Source organism: Antechinus flavipes, chromosome 5 (assembly GCF_016432865.1).
Source record: "Antechinus flavipes isolate AdamAnt ecotype Samford, QLD, Australia chromosome 5, AdamAnt_v2, whole genome shotgun sequence".
Classification (NCBI taxonomy): domain Eukaryota; kingdom Metazoa; phylum Chordata; class Mammalia; order Dasyuromorphia; family Dasyuridae; genus Antechinus; species Antechinus flavipes.
This window is the reverse complement of record NC_067402.1, coordinates 219,994,167-220,018,236: the sequence shown is the minus strand read 5'-3', so window position 1 is coordinate 220,018,236 and position 24,070 is coordinate 219,994,167. Positions and strand designations below refer to the sequence as shown.

General features: G+C 34.3%; 1 protein-coding gene and 2 pseudogenes across 1 annotated transcript; all 3 read left to right on the top strand.

Annotated features, from left to right (window-relative positions):
* Window positions 1-4,460: 4,460 nt before the first annotated feature.
* Window positions 4,461-5,399, top strand: LOC127537939 (olfactory receptor 6C2-like). Its single transcript, XM_051961298.1, has one exon. The coding sequence runs from the start codon at window positions 4,461-4,463 to the stop codon at window positions 5,397-5,399; it is 939 nt and encodes a 312-aa protein (XP_051817258.1).
* Window positions 5,400-7,220: 1,821 nt separating this feature from the next.
* Window positions 7,221-8,498, top strand: LOC127538696 (putative lipid scramblase CLPTM1; annotated as a pseudogene).
* A 3,185-nt stretch (window positions 8,499-11,683) lies between these two features.
* Window positions 11,684-12,649, top strand: LOC127538695 (olfactory receptor 6C2-like; annotated as a pseudogene).
* The last annotated feature ends 11,421 nt before the right edge of the window (window positions 12,650-24,070 follow it).

Sequence of the window (24,070 nt, the reverse complement as noted above, 5' to 3'; positions counted from 1 at the left end):
AGACAGCTAGAGAAAATATTTAAAGCTAAGAAATGAAGTATGTTATTCTTGTAACATCCAGGAGATTAATATCACTGAATCAATCAGCTTACAACATAGAGAATAATTTGTACATAGGCTGGAAGTTAGAGGGGATCCAGGTTATAAAAAGTTTTTAATTCCAAACAAACATTTTGCATTTGATCTAGCATTTCTTAATAATAATAACAAAATAAAAGAAGCAATAATAGCAGCCAAGTAATGAGAGAGAAATATTTAGGGAAGCAGTGGAAGAGGCCTGGTTTAGGAACTAGTCACTTTCTAGGTATCCAAACTTACCTTGTGAATGGGAGAGTAGCTCCCAATTACAATGTGCTATAGTTGGAATTATTTTTCCTTCTCTAAGAATCTTCTCTTCACAAATAATCTTTTAGTAACTGCATTTCTAAAAAATATACCCCTACTTGCAAAAGTTTGCAGTTAGTATGAGTTTTAAGGATGGAATGAAAAATTTCAGGTTTCCTTAAAAGAGCTTAAATGAAAAAAGGAAATATGGGACTCCTGGATGGGGATCTTTAGTGGGGAAAACAGAAACAAAATCTGGCCAATTCTGCTACCATCTATTATTTCTTTTCTTTACAATGACTGCCTTTGTCTGATTTCAGTTTTTAAGTTTCATACAGTCAACTCTTCTCCATTTTTGTTCATCTTCTACTTAGCTCATCAAGAGGTGCTTCCTCTTTTTTGAGGAAGGAAATGGCAAATCATTCTAATATCTTCAACAACAAAACCCCAAATGGCATCACAATGAGTTAGATATGACTGAAAAGCAACTAAACAACAAGAAAGACTAGAGGCTAAGGGTGGAACACTAATTTTTAAAATTTCTGTATTAACATATTCATCTGTGAATTACCCATGGGAGACCCAGGATAAGATTCCCACAGAATAAGAAGGCATAGAAGTTACAAGCTGCATTGGTGGAAGAAATAACCAATGCGTGTGATTACAAATCAATTGAAATATAAATGTAGCACCATGGTATTACGTTTAGCAGAGAAAGAATGAAAGAAGTAATAGAACACCTCATTACAGGGGTCCTCAAACTTTTTAAATAGGGGGCCAGTTCACTGTCCTTCAGACTGTTGGAGGGCCAGACTATAGTAAAAACAAAAACTTTGTTTTGTGGGCCTTTAAATAAAGAAACTTCATAAGCCTGGGTGAGGGGGATAAATGTCCTCAGCTGCTGCATCTGGCCGGCGGGCCATAGTTTGAGGACCCTTGCTAGGATATAAAATGATTGGGATTCTCTTGGCATCTGACCTCTCCAGAGAATCCCTTACAGATTTTCTTCCAAGTTAACTTCAAAATGATTCCTTATATCAGTGGTCTCAAACTCAAGAAGAAAAGAGGGACATTAATCCTTATATAATGAGTGGGCCTACATATTGATTGAATTATACAATATATCTGTATTTTGCTGTATTTTTATTAATCTTGTTAAATATTTCCCAATTACATTGTTATCTGGTTTAGACTGCCCCTTTTTTATTTAACACAAGTGCCTTAAATAACATGGACAGGATCATGGACATGCCAGAGGTTTGAATACTGTATTTAAGTGGTGATAACACCTTCCTCTCTTTGTGAATACAGGCCCCATAGCTGCTTTTTAATGTGTTTTTTAATTTAATGCTGATAAAGTAGTAGATTCATTAGTATGCTTGAACCTCATTCCCCAAGGAGCCTTTTGTTTGTTCTTTCACTGATTTCCCCAAAGGCCTTCAATAGATAGAGCAAATAAAATTTAGCAAGGAAAGCATATCTCTTTACCCAGATGTGTTAGTCTTTTTCCTCTGAAATCCACAGTCAAGTCTAAATATTGCATTTCCTTTCCAGAAGTTTCAGCTTCCTTTTAGCTACAGGGTAAGACTTCTGGCATTTAACATGAGAACAAATCTGTGATACAAAATCATTTTATAATTATTTAGGAAACCCAAAAAAAAAATGTCCCAAAAGCATAAGATGTCCTGGAATATGAGAATCAACTAGAACTATTTGTGAATATAAGGTTCCAGGAATCAGAGTATGACCAAAAATATTCATAGAATTAGAACCTTTGAATTAAAGCTATAACAAATATTAGAGATCATCTATCCAACTTCCTTAATTAAAGGTGAGGAAACTGAGACTTAGGGTTATCAAAGTCTCAGAGAACACAAGTAACAACTAGAATTCAAATCTAAATGAGCTTCCTTGGAGCTCATTGCAAATGTACTGATAGATTCACTTCATAGGCTAAACATTCCAAGGGATTATCATGATCTAGGCAATAGCTTCATTATGCTCCTGCCACCTGTTGGTACTACTGTTTCTCTATGAGCCCTACCAAGGATCTTTGGGGTTATTTTGACCACTTGTACTATCTATGAAGCACAAATGTAAGTATGAAAAGATTTTTCACATTGTCAATTTTCTCATTTTGTTTCTATGAAGATTACATTTACTTTTGATTATTTCCCCTATAAAAAATATAGTGGACAGATTTATCCAGTTCAGACATCAAAAACTTATAATATTACATTGGTTATTTCGGGGAGAGAATCAACAACCATTTCTGAGATGTCACTTTTTTTATTAGAATAAGACAATGAAACTTTACACTCTTATGACACTAGATTATTATGGGGTCAGCTTTGGTGAGACTGAATTATGGGTGCCTTTCTGCCATCTGAAGGAGATGGAGAAGTCCCTCTTAGGGAAGATACCACTCTCAAATGGCCCTCTGGCAACCAGTTATAGAAATTCTACAATTGAACTTAATTCCATTTCATGATGAAAATCCCTTATTTAAAAATCATGGATCCCTTATAATAAGGGGATAATGCCTTAACAAAGTGGTTCCTAAACTATTTTCCATGAATTTGTTTTTAAAAATATTTTAAAGCATATTTCAACAGAATTTCTTTTGTAACTATGTATTTCATTTTATGCACTTAAAATATTACTTTGAGAAGTACAGGTTTGTTTCACAATGTTGCCAACGCTGCTGTTTGCTGCCAAACAAAAACAACTAAGAATCCTTGCTTTAAGAGGTTATTGTTCAATTCCACAGAAATATGAACTAATTGCAACTTTTCTATCTAAAAAATAATCTCATGACAGAGATAGACAGACATAGACACGGAGACAGAAAACAGAAAAACATAACTATCAAGTTACTTGAATCATTATAAACAGGAAACTTTCTGAGAAGCTTTTTAGAGAGAAAGAATTGAAGTTCTTTCCACAAAAATAACAAGTCATTCACTAATTAAAACAAAAATATTCCTTGGAAGAAAACAATATTAGCTATTCAAACTTTATTGCTAATCCACTTATCAAAGGTTTAAGGATTGTGGACATAAGAATTTTAAAGATCTTCTAGAAAATAATCACCCATTTAAGAGATAATGAAACTGAGACCCTGAGATATAAGATAGCTTGCATAACACAATTTTTAAGAAGTCAAAAGGAGGTCTTCTGGCAGCTCCTAAAGAGTAGGTCTCTCCATATTGAAACTCATCTCAGAAGATATTGGGCAGAGATCCACAGAGATCTTGAAGTCTTTGACAGAAATGGGGGAAAACTTTCTTCTCTTATTTACTGCCTTGTATAAAAATTGGACAGGTTATTTAAAAACTTCTGGGCCTTTGTTTATTTATAAAATGAGAAGATTGGACTGTATGGACTTTAATATCCATTCTGGTGACTTGCCTGTGTCCTGAGTCACTAAAGAATTTGGAAAAATAACTAGTAGGGGAAAGTACATGAAAAGGGGAACAGGACTCCAAAGACAATTGTCATCTTCAGGACAATATTTCTTATGGCCAACCCTGCTTACTCTCCGAAGTCAGATGTTCCTAACTCTGCCTTGAGGAAGTCTCCTAGAAAAAGATATTAAGAAAAATACCAGATATGAGAAATAATAGATATAAAAGCAAAGGCATGATGTGGGGAGCAGATGAAGGAACACCAATTACCACAAAATAATCATAAAAATCAGCATAATTCATATTAAAATTTAGAAAGTGTTTTGTTTTCAGCCCAGGTGGTAAGTGCTGCAAGTATTAGAAACCCCCATTTAACATAAAAGAAAAGTTGAGTTTTGAGAAACTGAGACATACCACCTACAGAATATAAAATTAGATCTCTTAACTCCACATCCAGTGTTATAGGTTGTGGCTAAGGAAAGAAGGGATGAAAAGCTCTGAGAAAAGGATGAAATAAAAGATTTCGACAAGGGGCCAAATTTGAGAGCAAAGCATCTTGAGACATTGAAGCAATTGTTATGGGCAGAAACTCTGGGCAAGTGTAGGTTACTTGCTTACCTTCTTCCTCTAATTCTCATTGCTTTCATTACTTTCTCTCCAACCTATACTCCTGATCCAAATTCTTCCTTTTTTTTTCTGTGCAGGTTCATCAAAATACAGAAGTCAGGAATGAGAAATCACTCCGGGATTACAATATTCATTTTGAGGGGACTGACAGATGATCCACAGCTACAGGTTTTACTTTTTATCTTTCTATTTCTCAACTACATGCTGTGTATAATTGGGAACCTGACTATCATCACCCTCACCTTGGTGGATGCCCATTTAAAAACTCCCATGTACTTTTTTCTCAGAAACTTTTCTGTATTAGAAATCTCACTCACAACTTCTTGTATCCCCAGATACCTCTACAGCATATCAACTGGGGATAATACAATTTCTTATAGTGCCTGTGCCATACAACTCTTTATTCTTATTTTTCTTGGGGCAGCAGAGTTCTTTCTTCTGGCCACTATGTCCTATGACCGCTATGTGGCTATATGCAAACCTCTGCATTACACAACTATCATGAACAGCAAAGTCTGTAATCAGCTCCTGCTGGGTTCTTGGCTAGCTGGACTGATGATCATTCTCCCACCTCTTAGCCTGGGCCTCCAATTGGACTTCTGTGATTCCAATGTCATTGATCATTTTGGCTGTGATGCATTTCCTGTTCTAGAGATTTCATGTACAGACACACAATTCATAGAAAAGATAGCTTTGGTTGATGCTATATTAACACTCATTATTACATTACTCTTAGTGGTTTTGTCTTATGTCTCCATTGTTAGAACTATTCTAAAATTCCCCTCTGCCCAGCAAAGAAAAAAGGCCTTTTCTACTTGTTCATCCCACATGATTGTTGTCTCTATCTCATATGGAAGCTGCATCTTCATGTATGTCAAATCTTCAGGAAATGAAAAAGTGGATTTGAACAAGGCAGTGTCAGTTCTCATGACCTCTGTTGCTCCAGTGATGAACCCTTTTATTTATGCCCTGAGAAACAAACAAGTCATACAAGCCTTTAAAGACTCAGTCAAAAAGATTGCAATTCTCACAAAGCAATAAAAGATGCCAAATTATACAATTAAAACTCAGGGTGCCAAATATTAAAAAAAAAAAAAAAACGCTGTTTAGGATTCTGAAATCCTAGGTAATTTTTCTTGTAAGTCAGCTTATCTTTAGTCTATAGTTTAATCTTAACACAGACCATTTCCTCATACAGTAAGAAAAATATGTAAATATACTCACATGTACATATAGACATATCAACACACATGTGAAAATGGGGAAGTGTATTATGCATGTACACTAAGATAGGCCTTCCCTCTATTTTTGTAAGAATTTGTAATGCTTTCTGGCATTTCATTTACTTTTGCAGTCCCCATTGCTCAATCCAATTTCTTTCCTAATCCAGTGACTACTCACTGAAACTCTCAGACAGATAAGAATGGTTGGAAAAGGATTTTCCATTTTTTCATCACTAGCAAGTCACCAGTATGGATCTTAAAGCCCATATAATCCAACTTTTTCATTTTATCAAGAAACCAAGGCCCAGAAGTTTTTTAATAACCTGTCCAATTTCATACAAGGCAGTAAATAAAAGAGGAAAGTTTCCAAGCTCAGGACCTCTGTCTGCAAATTTAGTATTATTTTTTCTGGATTATGCAACCAATTTTGATATTGCCATTGAAAAAGCTGTTCCTTTATGGTTTCTATCACTATCCCTTTGACTTTTCATATTAAACCATCCTTCCCTGGCCACCACTCCTATTTTTAATTTGCCTTTGCTCAATATCAGTTCCTTCAGATCTGAGATTATCCTATTTTATGTTATTTGTGTATTTTGTATATTTTTGTGTCTCTACTTTTAAGCACAGTACTTGGTATAGACTAGGTGTTTGCTAAATGCTTTTTCATTCATTCATTCACTGGAAATGAATACATTCTATAAAGGATCTATGGAGGGAGAGTTCATTTTCTAGCAATCTCTGTTTTCCATCTTTAGAAATCTTAACCATCTATAAAATGGAATGAGGTAGGAGGATTAAATGGTCTATAATGTTCCTTTCATTGTGATACTATGATTCTGTAATCTTATGACTTTCTCTGCTCTCTGAAAAATGAAAATTCATTTCTCTAGATAATTCAAATACAACTTCCTGGGGGTAATAGTGTGGTCAGGAAAACTATCTTGCCTTCTTATTAACATAGGACTAAGTGTTTTCTGCTTGTATTTTCTGTTGTGAAATAAAGGACATCCTTTAAAACATCACATATAATTGTTCTTTATCTTTTTTATAGCAGCCAATACAAATGTCTGAGGCTGCCAGTAGGAAGAGGGAAGAAATTAATAACAAGATAAAGGCAAGAAGGAAAGATGATAGGAAGTAAAGTAAAATTAGGGAAAAGCATAACAAATGGAAAGACAATTGTGGAAGGAGGAAAGTGAGGGAAAAAAGCTAGTTGACATAGGGTTGCCCTAAAGATTAAGCTTAAATACAGAAAAGATTTAGGACTGCACTGATAGATTAAAAGGGAAAACTGTAAATATGAATAAAAATACAATATTAGAGGCAAATGGAGAAAATATAAACAATTCTCATAACTTTAAAAATGAATTGATTAAACAATACAATAAAAGACAAAAGTGATTAAAATGCACTTTTCAAAAAGCTCACTTTTTTGCTTATAAAAAACAATTTACAAAATAAAATAAGCATAGAATAAAAATAAGAGATTGGAAACAAATTTTACTATACATCAGGTAAGCCCCCAAAAACAGAAGTCATAATAATACAAACAAAAATATCAGACAAACAAAAATAAAAATTCACCATAAAAAGCTTTGTAACAAGTGCCTGGCCCCTCGTTCTCAAAGGTATGAGAATGATCGATAAGTATAAACAATGACAATTTCAGAAGACCAAGGACCTGCTGACAGGCGAGAGGGAAGCAAATGCAGAGATGATTAAGTTAACAGAAGACTTTGACTCAGTGGAGGTCATCTTCCATTGACATCTGAACTTCAGAATGACCACATGCCCTGGATGAAGGGCCACCACTGGACCAGTAAGTGCAGTTTGAGGCAGTCACTAGAGATTACTACCCCATCATCTACTTCAGCGACCACTGGAATCTGCAGAGAGACTACTACCTCATCAATGACAAACTGGCCAACCTTCCACTGTGCCTCTCCTTCTGTCCCCTGACCCTTTGGCATTGGCAGCTCTACACAGTCCAGATCACTGCCGCCTCACCCTCCTGGGTGAGTACCTGTATGAGTAGTCGGACAAGGAGCAAGATTTGGTCAAGGTGGCCCTCATGGAGATGAACCCCTACATGCTAGACTTCACCATCATCATCTCCATCATCCACAGCATCTTTGAGTTCCTGACATTCAAAAATGACATCCTGTTCTGGAACATCCAGCAATCCCTGGAGGGCCTCTCCATCAGCTCAGTCTTCTTTGGTGTGTTCCAGTCCTTCCTGGTCCTTCTCTATGTCCTTGACAATGAGAAAAATTTTGTGGTCCAGGTCAGCATCTTCACTGGCATTCTTATTGACCTGTGGAAGACAACTAAAGTCATGGGTGTCCAGTTGGACCAAGAGAAGCAGGTGGCTGGTATCCTCTGCCAAAATTTATGGTGAAATGGTGTTCAGATACCTCTCATAGATCCTGTTCCCTATCCTGGGTTGCTATGCTGTGTATAGACTCCTGTACATGGAGCACAAAGGCTGGTAGTGGGGGCTGCTTAATATGATCTATGGCTTCCTATTGAGCTTTGGCTTCCTCCCAACATCCCAGCTCTTTATCAATCATCAGCTCAAGTCTGTGGCCCATCTGCCCTGGTGCATGCTAATATATAAAGTCCTCAGTGCTTTCATATCGACAACTTGTTTGCCTTTGTCATCAAGATGCCTGCAGTGTACCATAATAGTCTTCTTCATCCACCTTTATCAGTGGTGGATATACCAGGTAGATCCCACATGGATGAATGAGTTTGACCTGAATGGGGAAGTGCAGACAATGGAGGCAGCCTTGATGAAGCCAGCAACAACCAGTGGGAATGGCCCCCTCCTTGGCCAGGACCAGGGCCCACCCACAAGCCAGGGAAGGACAAGAAGAAGGATTGGCTTCTTACTCCTGGTTTTCCTGGCCATTGATATGCTTCCCATCTCCCACCCCAGCTCACTGTGACTCTATTCCCCTACCCAGTACAGATGGATCAGGAGTATGCCCCCAATGTGATGGGAGAGGGAGAGAAAGTTGAGGTTGAACATGAGCAAGGATGACCCTGTCTGTCTGTCTGTCCCTACGTCAGTTCCAGAATCTGTAATCATGAACCATTTCATCATAGTGGGGAGGTAAAATAGAAAGGGGTTGAGGCCCTGGAATTTTCCTGCAAACCCTACATCCATTTCTCATTTCTTTCCTTCTCCCTCAACACAGACTTTGAATTTAATAAATTCATATGTGGGTGTTTAACATAAAAAAAAGAAGAAAGAAAAGATAATTAAAAGACTTATAGAATAATATAAGGAATTGCTACAGAATATACATATTTCTCAACATGACATAAAATTGTTGGGTTTTTTAATTAATTATATATATTAGGAACCAAAAATATTGCAAATAAATACAAAAAGACAAAAATAATACATACATCCATTACAGATCACAATGCAATAAAATTAATAATCAGTTGAGCAATCATAAAAAACGGACCAAAGGAGTACTTAATCATGTAATCTTAAAGAATCAAAGAACAAGTCATAAACATCATAATTATGTGAAAGAAAATAATAATGAGGAAACAACATACCAAAATTTCTGGTATGCAACTAAAATAGTTCTTGGGGGGAGGGAGGAATCCCTTCAAATACATATTTTTTAATTAATTTATTTATTTTATAATAACTTTTTATTGACAGAACCCATGCCAGAATAATTTTTTACAACATTATCCCTTGCACTCACTTCTGTTCCGATTTTTCCCCTCTCTCCCTCCACCTCCTCCCCTAGATGGCAAGCAGTCCTATATATGTTAAATATGTCGCAGAATATCCTTGATACAATATATGTGTGCAGAACCAAACAGTTCTTGTTGTACAGGGAGAATTGGATTCAGAAGGTAAAAATAACCCGGGAAGAAAAACAAAAATGCAAATAGTTTACATTCATTTCCCAGTGTTCTTTCTTTGGATGTAGCTGCTTCTGTCCATCATTGATCAGTTGAAACTGAGTTAGGTCTCTTTGTCAAAGAAATCCACTTCCATCAGAATACATCTTCATACAGTATTGTTGTTGAAGTATATAATGATCTCCTAGTTCTACTCACTTCACTTAGAATCAGTTCATGTAAGTCTCGCCAGTCCTCTCTGTATTCATCCTGCTGACCCAAATACATAATTTTTAACCATAAAAGATGAATATTGATAAACTAAATATACATTTTTAAATGAGAAATTCAACAAATAATCTAAAAAAACACAAAGGAAGAATACTAAAAATTAAAGGAGCAATAAATAAGCTAGAAATTTAAAAAAAAGAAGTAATCAAGGAGTTTAAAATCTAGTGCTTTGGGTAAATAATAAAATTTAAAACCTTTAGTAAATATTATACAAAGAATATCAGAATATCAAATTAACAAAATAGAAAAAAAAGTAAAATCACAACAAAGCCAGAAGAAATGTTAAAAAAAAAATAGAATCTGTACTCTATAACACAAAAGAAATAGAAAGACCTTCAAAAATGATGCTCAAACTAACAGAAAATTAAATAGTGGTGTCAAGTAAATCTCAGAAAAGGAAATGCAACTATCAATAAAGGAATTGACAAACTGAAAAATAAGTAGTTCTGATTCACAGAAGTCTATTAAAGTTTTAGAGAACAATTACCGTCAGTACTCCATAGAGTATTCTCACAAATTGAGAATGCATCCCTACAGATTTAGATTATAGCCCTAATACTTGAACCATAGAGAACAAAGCACAGGAAAACTATACCTCAATATTATTAATGAATATCAATTCAAAAATTGTAAATAAAATCATACCACACTAAAATAATTTATCCAAGAAAGCATTCGTCATAACCAAATTGGATTTAAACTAGGAACACAAGATGAAATGTTCATTCCTTATGATTACTTGATATAGTTCTGAAAATGCTAGCAATAGTAGTGAGGCAAGAGAAAAATTAAAGCTGTAAAGGCAAAAGGCTAATATAATGTTTTATTTAGAAAATACCTAGAGAATCAGCACAGATGAAAATTAGAACAATTAATATCTTCAGGAAAGTTAAAGACTGCAAAATAAATCCTGAAAAATCATCAGCATTATATATGATGACAAAATCCAAAACAATGATGAAAAAGGAAATTGCTTTCCAATTCACTACAAAGTATATAAAGTATCTGGGAATCAAGTTGCCAAAGCACACAAAATATTTTTATAGATCCAATTACAAAGTGTTTCTTGCAGAAAAATACTTGAAAGAATATTCAATGCACAGATTTGGGCCATGCCAATATAATAAAAATGAAAATGCTACCAAATTTAATTTGCATTTTATTTGCTATACCAAATTAAGAAAGAGATAACAGAATTGATCTGGAAAAATAAACGAGTTAAGTATCAAGAGAAATACTGAAAAGAGGTAGGTATAAAGGAGGAATAGTACTTCTAATCATCAAATGATATTATAAAGCAGCAGTCATGAAAAACAACTGGTTGAATAAAATAGAGGCACATCATTGGAACTGACTCAATAAGAGAGAATCAGGGGAAAAAATGAAACTCAACAACACAATGTTCAGTAAAACAAAAAAGGAAACAGAGAAATCAAAAAAAAATTATTTAAGAAAGAACTTTAGGGGAAGCAAAGGTAAGATGCCTGAGAAAAGGCACGATCTACTCTAAGCTCTCCCCCAACCTCTCCAAATACCTCTAAACCAGGAAGACTTAAAACAGAGAGAGAAATTTACAGGCCAATTTCCCTAATGAATATTGATGTAAAAATTTTAAATAAAATATTAACAAAGAGATTACAACTTATCAGCAAGATAGTACACTATGACCAAGTGAGATTTATATCAAGAATGTAGGATTGTTTAATTATCAAGAAAACTACTGATATAATTAACCATATCAATAACAAAATTAACAGAAATCACATGATAAACTCAATAGATGCAAAAAAAAAAAAGATTTTGACAAAGCACAGCATCCATTTCTGTTAAAAAAAAAAAAAAAACACTAGGGAGCATAGGAAGAAAATAAAGTTTTCCTTAAAGTGATAAGCATTATTTATCTAAAACCATTAGCAAGCATTATTGTAATGGGGAGAGATGAAAAGTCATACAGAGATAACATTCATCCTGCGGGCACTGACTGATGACCAACAGCTACAGGTTTTGCTTTTTATCGTTCAGTTTCTCAACTACATGTTGAGTATAATTGAAAACTTGACCATCATAACTTTCACCTTAGTGGATGCCCATCTGAAAACTTTCATGGATTTTTTCCTGAGAAATTTCCCTTTCATAGAAGTGTCACTCACAACTTCCTGTATTCCCAGATACCTTTATAGTATGTCAACTGGGGACAATACAATTTCTTATAATGTCTGTGCCATAACAAATATTTTTTGCCCTTTTCCTTGGATCACTAGAGTTCTTTCTTTTGACCACTATGTCCTATGATCATTATGCAATCATCTGCAAACCCCTGAATTACACAATTATTATGAACAGCAAAATCTGTAACCAGCTTTTGTTGGGTTCCTGGTTGTCTGGATTGATGATCATCCTCCCATACTTAGCCTAAAGCTCCAGCTGGAATTCTATAACTCCAATCTCATTGATCATTTTATGTGAGATGCATTTCCTTTGCTGACAATCATGTGCTCAGACACAGAATTCATAGAGAGAGTGATTTTAATTTTTGCTGTGTTCACTCATCCTCACCTTATTCTTGGTGATTTTGTCCTATGCTACATTATCAGAACAGTTCTCAGATTCCCTTCTATTCAATAAAGGCAAAAGGCCTTTTCTACTTGTTCCTCCCACATGATTGTTGTCTCCATCATTTAGGGGAATTGTATCTTCATGTACATAAAGCCTTCTGCAAAATAAAGAGTGGCTTTGAGTAAGGTGGTGTTAATACTCACAATATCTGTCACCCCTGTGATGAACCCATTTATTTACACTCTAAGGAACTGTCAAAACATACAAACCTTTAAAGATTTAGCTAAAGAATTGTATCTCTCTCAAAGCAGTAAGAGACTGATTGTTCAGTTGTTCAATCAATTCTGACTCTTTGTGATTCCATAGATCATAACATTCCCTGTCTTTCTATCCTCTATTCTCTCCCAAAGCCTCTCCATGTTTATTGTTTCCATGATCTATCCATCTCATCATCTACTGTCCCTTTCTCCTTTTGCCTTCAATCTTTCTCAACATTAGGCTCCAATATTAGGAAAATCAAATTGTTAGTCTCTAAAATGATAAGGGAGAACTTTTCACCAATGAAGAGGAAATTAGAGCAATAATAAGGAGTTAGGATTAGGGTTATTTTGTCCAACTATATGCCAATAAATTTGATAATCTAAATGAAATGGAGAAATATCTACAAAAAAATATTGTAGATTGCCCAGGTTAACAGAAAAGGAAATAAATTACTTAAATAGTCTCATTTCAGAAAAAGAAATAGAACAAGCTATTAATTAATACACTAAGAAAAAATCCCCAGGGCCAGATGGATTTACATGTGAATTCTACCAAATATTCAAAGAACAATTAATTCCAATACTATATAAACTATTTGAAAAAATAGAGAAAGAAGGAGTCCTAATAAATTCCTTTTATGACACAGATATGATGCTGATAGCTAAACTAGGTAGGGTGAAAACAGAGAAAGAAAATAATAGACCAATTTTCCTAATGAATATTGATGCAAAAATCTTGAATAAAATATTACCAACAAGATTAGAGAAAGCTATCCCTATGATAATACACTATGACCAAGTAGGATTTTTACCAGGAATACAGGGCTGGTTCAATATTAGGAAAACTATCAGCATAATCAACTATATCAATTAGTTTGGTTATTGAAATGATGATGATGAAATCATATGATTATCTCAATAGATGCAGAAAAAGTATTTGATAAAATCCAACACCCATTCCTATTAAAAACACTAGAGAGTATAGGAACAAATGAACTTTTCCTTAAAATGATCAGTAGCATCTATTTAAAACCACCAGCAAGCATCATATGTAATAGGGACAAATTAGAACTCTTCCCTATAATGTTCTCTGATTTGGTTTTCCTGGGGGTTTCTAGGGGTCTTGGGAGCAGCCTTCTTTTCAGCTCATTAATCACCACACATGTAGCCAGGGGTTAAAGTCCAGATCCTTTATTATCTTCTTCTGGGGACTGGGCAGCTTTCTGGAGAGCCTTTCAGACTGGCCTTGGTCTCAGTGGGGGGAGTGCAGGAGAAGAGCCTGCCACCAATAGCCTAATTGAAGATCGAATGAATGTCTGTCCTTGGTTCCGAGAGCTTGAGCTCTCACCTATTTTCTCTGCCCTCTGAAAGCTTCTCTTCTGTGGCTTTCAGTCCCTGCTTATATGATCCACACTGAGTATAAACCAATCATTATATCACTAGGAAACCATTATTTGTTGTAAGATTAGATCAATCATACTGAACCATGCTAAACTAGATAACCATTTTCTCATCAATTCCACTGACCTCGCTCCTTGTTTCAAGTTCAGAGTTCTGGTCCATAACACTTCCCAATAACATCAGGAATGAAACAAGGCTGCCCACTATCATCATTACTATTCAATACTGTGTTAGAAATATTAGCTTTGGTAATAAGAGAAGACAAAGAGATTAATGGAGTAGGTAATGAGGAAACCAAATTATCACTCTTTGCAGATGATATGATGGTATACTTAGAGAACCCTAGAGAATCCACTAAAAAACTACTAGAAATAATATACAATTTAGCAAAGTTGCAGGATACAAAATAAATCCACATAAATCCTCAGCATTTTTATACATCACTAACAAAATCCAAGAACAAAAAATACAAAGAGAAATTCCATTTAAAATAACTATTGATAGTATAATATATTTTGGAATCTATCTGCCAAGAGAAAGTCAAGAACTATACAAACACAACTACAAAACACTTTCCACAAAAATAAAGTCAGACCTAATCAATTGGAAAAATATCAAGTGCTCATGGATAGGCCGGGCAAATATAATAAAAATTACAATACTGCCTAAATTAATCTGCTTATTTAGTGCCATACTAACCAAACTCCCAAGAAATCATTTTACATATATAGAAAAAATAGTAACAATGTTCATCTGGAAGAACAAAAGGTCAAGAATTTCAAGGGAATTAATGAAAAATGCTAATGAAGGTGGCCTAGCTACGCCAGACCTAAAACTATATTATAAAGCAGCAGTCATCAAAAGCATTTGGTACTGGCTAAGAAATAGAATAGTTGATGAGTGGAATAGGTTAGGATCACAGGACAAAATAGGCAATAACTATAGCAATCCAGTGTTTGACAAACCCAAAGACCCCAGGTTTTGGAATAAGAATGCACTATTTGACAAAAACTGCTGGGAAATTTAGAAACTAATATGGAAGAAATTAGCGCTCAACCCATACCTAATACCACGTACTAAGATAAGATCTAAATAGGTTTGTGATTTAGACATAAAGAGTGATGTTATAAACAAATTAGAAGAACATAAGATAGTTTTCCTCTCAGGATTATGGAGAAGGAAGGAGTTTGTGTCCAAAGAAGAACTGGAACTCATAATTGAACACAAGATAGATAATTTTGATTATATTAAAAGTTTTTGTACAAGCAAAACTAATGCAAACATGAGCAGAAGGGAAGCAATGAATTGGGAAATCATTTTTACATTTAAGGGTTCTGATAAAGGTCTTATTTCTAAAATATATATAGAGAACTGACTCAAACTTAAAAGAACCCAAGCCATTCTCCAATTGATAAATGGTCAAAGGATATGAAAAAATTTTCAGATGAAGAAATTAAAACTATTTCAATTCATATGAGAAGGTGCTCTGAATCATTATTGATCAGGAAAATATAAATTCAGACAACTCTGAGATACCACTACACATCTCTCAGATTGGCTAAGATGACAAGGACAAATGTTGGAGGGGATGTGGCAAAACTGGGACACTAATATATTGTTGGTGGAGTTGGGGATGGATCCAACCATTCTGGAAAACAATTTGGAACTATGTTCAAAAAGATATCAAACTGTGCATACTCTTTGACCCAGCAGTGTTACTATTGGGCCTACATCCCAAAGAGTTCTTAGAGGATGGAAAGGGACTCACATGTGCAAAAGTGTTTGTGGCAGCCTTTTTTGTAGTGGTAAGAAACTGAAAACTGAGTGGATGCTCATCAGTTGGTGAATGGCTGAATAAGTTACTATGAATGTTATGAAATATTACTCTGAGAAATGAACAGGAGGATGATTTAAAGAGAGGGCTGGAGAGACTTATATGAACTGACACTAAGTGAAATGAGCAGAACCAGGATTTCATTGTATATGACAACATCAATATTATACAACTATCAATTCTGAGGAACATGACTTTTTTCCAACAATGAGATGAGTAATGCCAGTTTCAATGATCTTGTGATGAAGAGAGCCATCTATACCCAGAGAGAGGACTGTAGGAATGGAATGTGGATCACAACATAACATTCTCACTCTTTTTGTTATTGTTCACTTGCATTTTGTTTTCTTATTCATTTACTTTATTTTTTATCTGATTTTTCTTGTACAGCAAGAGAATTGTGTAAATATGTATATGTGTATAAACATTTGGATTTAACATATATTTTAACATGTTTAACATGCTTGCCATCTAGGGAAGGGGAGAGGGAGGAAGGAGGAGAAAACCTGAAACACAAGGCTATGCCAGGGTCAATGTTGTCAAATTATCTGTGCATATGTTTTGAAAATAAAAGGCTTTATAAAAATAAAATTAAATTATAAAGAAACATTCTCTGGATATCTATAATTTTCTCAAAGAGATTTCTTATCTTACCCATTCTTTGTTTTCTTCTATTTCATTGTGTTATTCATTTAAGAAAACCTCATCTCTTCTTGCTATTCTCTGGAATTTTGCAGTCAGTTGAATATATCTTTACCTTTTTACTTTACCTTTTGCTTTCCTTCTTCCCTCAGCTATTTGTAAATCTTCCTCAAATAGCCATTTTGTTATCTTGCTGGGATTTTTTTGTTTGGAATTTTTTTGTGGCTGTGTTCTCTATCACATTGCGAACCTCTCTGTCCATAGCTCTTCAGGCACTCTATCAGTTTTAATCCTTTAAATTTATTTATTATTTCTACTTCAAATTTACAAGGAATGTTATTTGGTCATAACTATATGGTCTTATGTTTTCCTTTACTTTCTTCAATTTAAGTATGAATTTTGCAATGGGAAGTTCTTGATCTGAGCTGCAGCACAATCATCTCCAAATCTTTTTCTAAGTTACCGTATAGAGATCTCTAGCTTTGGCTACATGGCATATGATCAATATGATTTCAATATGGACCATCTGGTGATATCAATATATGGAGTCATGTTTTGGACTGTTGAAAAGGAATTTTTGCTATGACCTTTCAGTTATCTTGATAAAATTGTACAGTAAAATCTGTTACATTTTGAACCCTGGGGTGAACTTGTCTATTAATTCAATTATTTTTTCATTTCCCACTTTAGCATTTCATCCCTTGTAATAAATGGAACAACAATTTTGGTGTTATAGAAGATGTAGATCTTGATAGAACTGATCAACATTGTCCTCTTCAGCATCTAGGGTTGGAGCACAGCCTTATATTATTATAATGCTGAACAGTTTTGCCTTCGATTCAAACAGATATTCTATTGGGGAGGTATATTTATTTATTTATTAGCACACATTGCTTTATGATTCATGTTGGGAGAGAAAAATCAGAGCAAAGGAGGAAAACTATGAGAGACAGAAAAAGAGAGAGAGAGAGAGAGAGAGAGAGAGAGAGAGAGAGAGAGAGAGAGAGAGGAAAAAAACAGAAAAAAAGAGATGCATATGGGATGTGTTGATTTACATTCAGTCTTGTTAGTTCTTTTTCCTGGCTGGAGATGGCATTTTCTGTCCAATGTCTATTGGGATAGCTTTGGATCACTGAACCACTGAGAAGAACTAAGTCTTTCATAGTTTATCATGTGTAATGATTGTGCTGTTATTGTATACAATGTATTCCTGGTTTTGCTTGTTTTACTCAGTATGCATTCATTTAAATCTTTCTAGGCCTTCCTAAAGTCAACTTGCCAATCGTTTTCATATAAAAATAATATCCCATTACCTTTATATACCACAACTTGTTCAACCATTCCCCAGTTGATGGGCATGTACTCATTTTCCAATTCTTTGCTAACACAAAAAGAGCTGCTACAAATATTTTTGCATATGGGTCTTTTTCCCTCCTTTATGAGTTCCTTGAGATATAGACCCAGTAATGGCACTGCTAGGTCAAAGGTAAGCACAAAGGGTATAACCTTTTGGGCATAGTTCCAGATTGCTCTCTAGAATGGTTGGATCATTCCACAACACCAACAATAATGCATTAGTGTCCCATTTTCCCACATCTCCTCCAACATTTATCATTATCCTTTACTGTCATCTTAGCAATCTGAGAGGTATGAGGTGGTATCTTATAGTTGTTTTAATTTCCATTTCTCTAATCAATAATGAACTAGAAAAGCAGCTAAGTGGTGCAGTGGATAGAGCACCAGACCTGAAGTCAGGAAGATGTGAGTTCAAATCTGGTCTCAAACACTTAACACTTCCTGGCTATATGACCGTGGACAAGTCATTTAACCCCAATTACCTCAGGGGGAAAAATAGTGAATTAGAGCACATTTTCATATGACTATTTCATCATTAGAAAATTTTCTGTTCATATCCTTTGACCATTTATCAATTGAAAAATGACTTGTATTCTTATCAGTTTGATACAGTTCTTTATATATTTTAGAAATGAGAACTTTATCAGAAATACTGGCTATAAAATAACTGTTTGAACATGTATAAATATATTGTATTTAACTTACACTTTAACATATTTAACATGTATTGTTCAATCTGCCATCTAGAGGAAGGGGTGGGGTGAAGGAGGGAAAAAGTTGGAACAAAAGAATTTGCAACTGTCAATGCTGAAAAATTACCTATGCATATATTTTGTAAATAAAAAGCTATAATAATTTTTTAAAAAAAGAAATACTGACTGTAAAGATTTTTCCCACTTTTGTGCTTCTCTTTTAATTTTGTTTCTGTTGGTTTTGATTGTGTGTAAATTTATAATTTAATGTAATCAAAATTGTTGATTTTACCTTTCATAATGTTCTTTAGTTCTTCATGGGTCATAAATTCCTCTCTTTTCCAAAGATCTGGTAGGCAAAGTATCCCTTATTTTTCTACTTTGTTTATAGTATCATCCTTTATACACAAATCATGTATCCATTTTGACCTTATTTTGATATAGGGTGTGAGATGTGGGTTCATGCTGATTTATTTTCCAATTTTCCCAGCAATTTTTGTCAAACACTGAGTTCTTATTTCAGAAGCTGGAGTTTAGGGATTTATCAAATACTAGATTGCTGTAGGCCTTGATTATTTTGTTGTATGTAACTACTTCACTGCTCCACCATGCTTATTTTTTATCCAATACTACATGGTTTTGATAAGTGCTGTTTTATAATATAGTTTTAGGTTTGGTACTGCTAAACCACCTTCCTTTGTAATTTTGTTTTCATTAATTCTCTTGATATTTTTGACATTTATTCTTCCAGATGATTTTTGTTCTTATTTTTTCTAGTTTTATAAAATAATGTTTTGGCAGTTCGGTATGATATGGAACAAGTAAACCAATTTAGACAGAATGGTCATCTTTATTGGATTACCTCAGCCTGGCTATGAACAATTAATATTTTTTCCAATTGCTTAGATCTGACTTTATTTTTGCAATGAGTATTTTGTAATTGTGTTCATATAGTTCTTGGGTGTCTTGACAGATAGATGTCCAAGTATTTTATTTTGTTTACAGTTATTTTAAATGGAATTTCTCTTTCTATCTCTTGCTGATGGCTTTTCAGTAATATATAGAAATGTTCATGATTTGTGCGGGTTTATTTTCTATCCTGAAACTCCGTATCATCTACAAAGAGTGATAGCTTTACTTCCTCATTGCCTATTCTTATTCCTTTAATTTATTTTTCTTTTCTTTTGCTAAATTCAGCATTTCTAGTACAATGTTGAATAATAGTAGTGATAATGGGCATCCCTGTTTCACTTCTGATCATATTGGGAATGTGTCAAATTTCTCTCCATTACAAATAATCTTACTGTAGGTTTTAGATACTGCTTATTATTTTAAGGAAAGTTCCCTTTATCCCTATGCTCTCTAATATTTTTAATAAGAATGGGTGCTGTATTTTGTGAAAAGCTTTTTCTGCATCTATTGATATTATCATATGATTTCTGTTGGTTTTGTTATTGATATAGTCAATTATGGTAATAGTTTTTCTGATATTGAACTACATTCCTGGTATAAATCCCATTTAGTCATGGTGTATTAACCTGCTGATAAGTTGCTGTAATCTCTTTGCTAATATTTTATTTAAATTTTTTTCATCAATATTCATTAGGGATATTGGTCTGTAATTGTCTTTCATTTTTTTTTTAGCTCTTCCTGGTTTATGTATCAATACTATATTTGTATCATAGAAGGAATTTAGCAGGATCCCTTCTTTACTTATTTTTCCAAATAGTTTACATAGCATTGGAATTAATTGTTCTCTAAATGTTTGGTAGAATACTTGTGAATCTATCTGGCTCTGAAGGTTTTTTCTTAGGGAGTTCATTAATGAATTCTTCAATTTTTTTTCTAAAAAGGGACTATTTTAAAATTTTATTTCCTCTTCTGTTAACCTAGGCACTTTATAGTTTTTTAAATATTCACTTATTTCAGTTTTTGTAACTGTCTTAAAATCTTCTCTAGAAATTTGTCTGCTCTACTCTTTGGTGCATATATATTTACTATGATTACTATTTCATTGTTTACAGCACTCTTTATCAAGATGTACTTTCCTTCCTTACCTCTCTTAATAATGATCTATTTTTACTTTCACTTTATCTGAAATCAGAATTGCTATTCCTGCTCTTTTTTTTTTACTTCAGCTGATGCATAATAAATTCTGTTCCTGACTCTCCATGTGTCTCTCTCTTTGTCAAATGTGTTTCTTGTAAACAACATATTGTAGGATTCTGTTTTTTAATCTACTCAAATTGCTTCCATTTTATTGGAAAGTTCATCCCATTGGCATTCACAGTTATGGTTACCAGTTCTGTATTTCCCTCCACCCTATTTTCTCCCCTATATATACTTTTGTTATCTCTTTCCACCCTGTCCTCAGGCATGTGGCTTTTTTTTTTACCCATCCCTATATTCTACCCCCCTTTCTCTTTCTCTTTCCTTTTCCCCTAGTGATTCTTCCTTCCCTTCTATCCTGTCCCTCCCTTTTGTTTTTCTCTTTCTTTTCCTTCTTTATAGGATTAAATAAATTTCTATATATAACTTAATAATTAGGTTATTCCTTCCTAAGAGCTAAATCTGATGAGGTCAAGCTTCAGACAATGCTCATCTCCTTCTCTTGTTTCCCTCACTGTAGTGTCTTTTGTGCCTCTTACTGTGAACTAATTTTCCCATTATATTTCTCCTTTCCTCTTTTTCCAATACAGACCTTTTCCCACCCATTAATGTCTTTTTCTTTGATATCATCACATCAGAATCCATTCACAACCACACCCTAAATCCATGAGATGTCCTCCTCTGTCTACACCAATAACAGACACAATTCTCAAGAGTTACAGATATCATCTTCCTATTTGGGTATGTTTAAAGTTTAAATAATATATATTTTCCTCCTGTTTACTTTTCTATGCTTTTCTTGAGTCCTGTAATAGTAAATTAGATATTCTGTTAAGTACAGGTTTTTTTCAATAGAAATGACTGAAAGTCTCTTACTTCACTGAAACTCCATTGCTTCCCCTGAAAGCATCCCCTGGGATGCTGAATCTTCCTGGGCAGTAAATTCTTAGTTGAAAGCCTAGGTCCTTTGCTTTCCAGAATGTGGTTTTTTCAGGCCCTTTGATCTTTTATTGTGAAAGCTGCAGCTCCTAGTTAACTCTGACTGATGCTTCTTGATATCTGCATTGTTTTTTGTTTGGCAGTTTGCAGTATTTTTACCTTGAGATTGTATTTTTGGAATTTCACAACAACATTCCTTGAGGTTTTCTTTTAGGATCTCTGGAGGCAGCCTTTGTTTCAGTTCAGAGTAATAATCACCTCAAATGCAGCCAGCTGTTAAAAATTCAATCCTTTATTGTCTCCTTCAAAATAGCCTGGTTAGCATTCTTAGAGACGTGTCTCTCTCTCCTTGGTTCCAAGAGGTCCTGTTGCTAGTCCTTTGCCTCTTCCAGTTCAGCCTCTCTTCTTCCTCTGAATCCCTCATTCTCAATCTCCCAAAAGTCTCTAGTGCTTGTCCTTTTATATACTCTTTTAGTGGTGTGAACACAAAGGCTGACTCCTCCTCCATGAGTGCGATTGTGGGAGCTGTGACTTGTGAATCTCCTCCACTGAAATTGTGAATCTCCTAGACTTGTGAATCTCCTGGACTTGTGAATCTCATAGAACTCCAATGAGGTCTAACTCATTATGAGCTAGAGAACTTGTTAAGTACCATGCTAAATTAGATAACTGACTTAACACTTTGTAAGAATCCTAACAGTTCATAGATTTTACATTCCAGTTTTCTATGCAATATTGATGTTCACAGTATGTAAATCTTCCTTTCATCACAACTGAGATGCCTCTTGGCTTTGGCCCAGTCCCTTAATTCTTTCTGGAGCTAGTTGTAAGTTGTCTCCCATTCTTCCCCACTAAGATGTTGTGCACATTATGACCAAGGGCTCAAATTCTAGTGTCCTTTCTTTTATTTTTTTATATTGCTCATGAAGATTTCTTAGCCAAACCCCTGGAGTGGTTTGCCATTTCCTTCTCCAATGGATTACCTTTTGTTTGAACTATCTGCTATGATCTGTCTGTCTTGGGTAACTCTATATTGAATTTTGCAAGCCTCTCTGCCACAAAAAGGTGATAATCCAAAAGAGGTGGCAATGATTTAGGAAGAACCTACTGAATTCAATATGCCAAAAGGAAAAAAGATTTCTAAAATTTTACAACTCCTTGTTATTTTCCTTCCTTTAAAGGAATCATTCCTTTAAAATAGGCTAGTCAGTTTAACTTCCTCCCAGATCATTTTTCCATTCTGGGAGAACCCCAACATATGCATATGCAGGAAAATACACAAACACACACACACACACACACACACACACACACACACACACACACATTTCTCCTTCATTCCCCTCTTGTCAGAATCTGCCCTGCTTTCTGACACCTCATTCATCTCTCTCCACAGGGCAGCTTCTTCCTCTACCTGGAGATTCAGGCATAACCACTCACTTAAACCAATTCTTTCCATAGTATAACATAGACATAGAGAAGCCCCAGTTCACAAAAGTCATAGAATCCAAAATCCTCCGATTAGAAAGTTCTTTAGAAATCATAGGGCCCAATAAGTTTGCATCATATCAAATTCCTTTCTTGTTGCCAATTTCCATACATGGCGCTAATACTTCTTATCTGGATTATCGTTCTTATTCTTAAATTTCCTTTCCATTATACCTGACCCATTTTTAAAATTCCATTTCCATGTCTTGTTTCCTTCTCTCTGCCAATTGAATAACTCATCCAATTTTTTCCATAATTTTCTTATTTTACAATCTATTTCCTGTCTCTAGGAGATTAAAACTTCTCAGGTCTCCTATAACACTTTAATTGTAACTCTCCTATACATATGTGTTCTTTTTGTTCTAATTTGAACTATAATTATAGGTATATTTTCTTTCATCTACAATTTGCTTGGAAGTTCCTGAGGTTCAGATTTATTTACTGTCTATCTTCATGTACCCCTTGATTATGCAACTTAATGTAATCAAAACATTCAATAAAAATGGAATTGATCAATAAAATGATGAAATTTATTATTGTTGATGTTGTAGTTGTTCTTTCCTGGTAAAGGAGTCTGTGAGTAGTAGGTTAGGTATATGTGAGTAGTTTATAAGAACTAATTCTGGGGAAACACAACCGCAAATTCTACTCAAACGATGAATAACAATAATAAAATGTTTAGATCATTTTTTAAAGTTTTGCAAAATACTTTACAAAAATCATCTCATTTGATCCTCACAATCACCCTATGAAGTATATGTCATAATATATCATAATTTTGCTATCAAATTGATACTTACAGAGATTAAGTACCTTTCCCAAAATGTAAGAAAAAACAATTATTACGTTAATAAACTACTACATCACATTAATGTATCAATCAACATAATAATTATATTTGTAAATACAAACATGCCAGAAAATTGTACCAAATTATTATTGTCCTAAGCCCAATCATTGATTTTCTTAAAGAAATATCCAAACTAATGCAGTCCCCTCATATCCTGAAACATCCCTTTCTAATGCATGATATTTAAGGTAATATGTA

Bases quoted from the DNA above. Each gene is read 5' to 3' on its own strand.
- LOC127537939 (XM_051961298.1), top strand. From the start codon at position 4,461: ATGAGAAATCACTCCGGGATTACAATATTCATTTTGAGGGGACTGACA.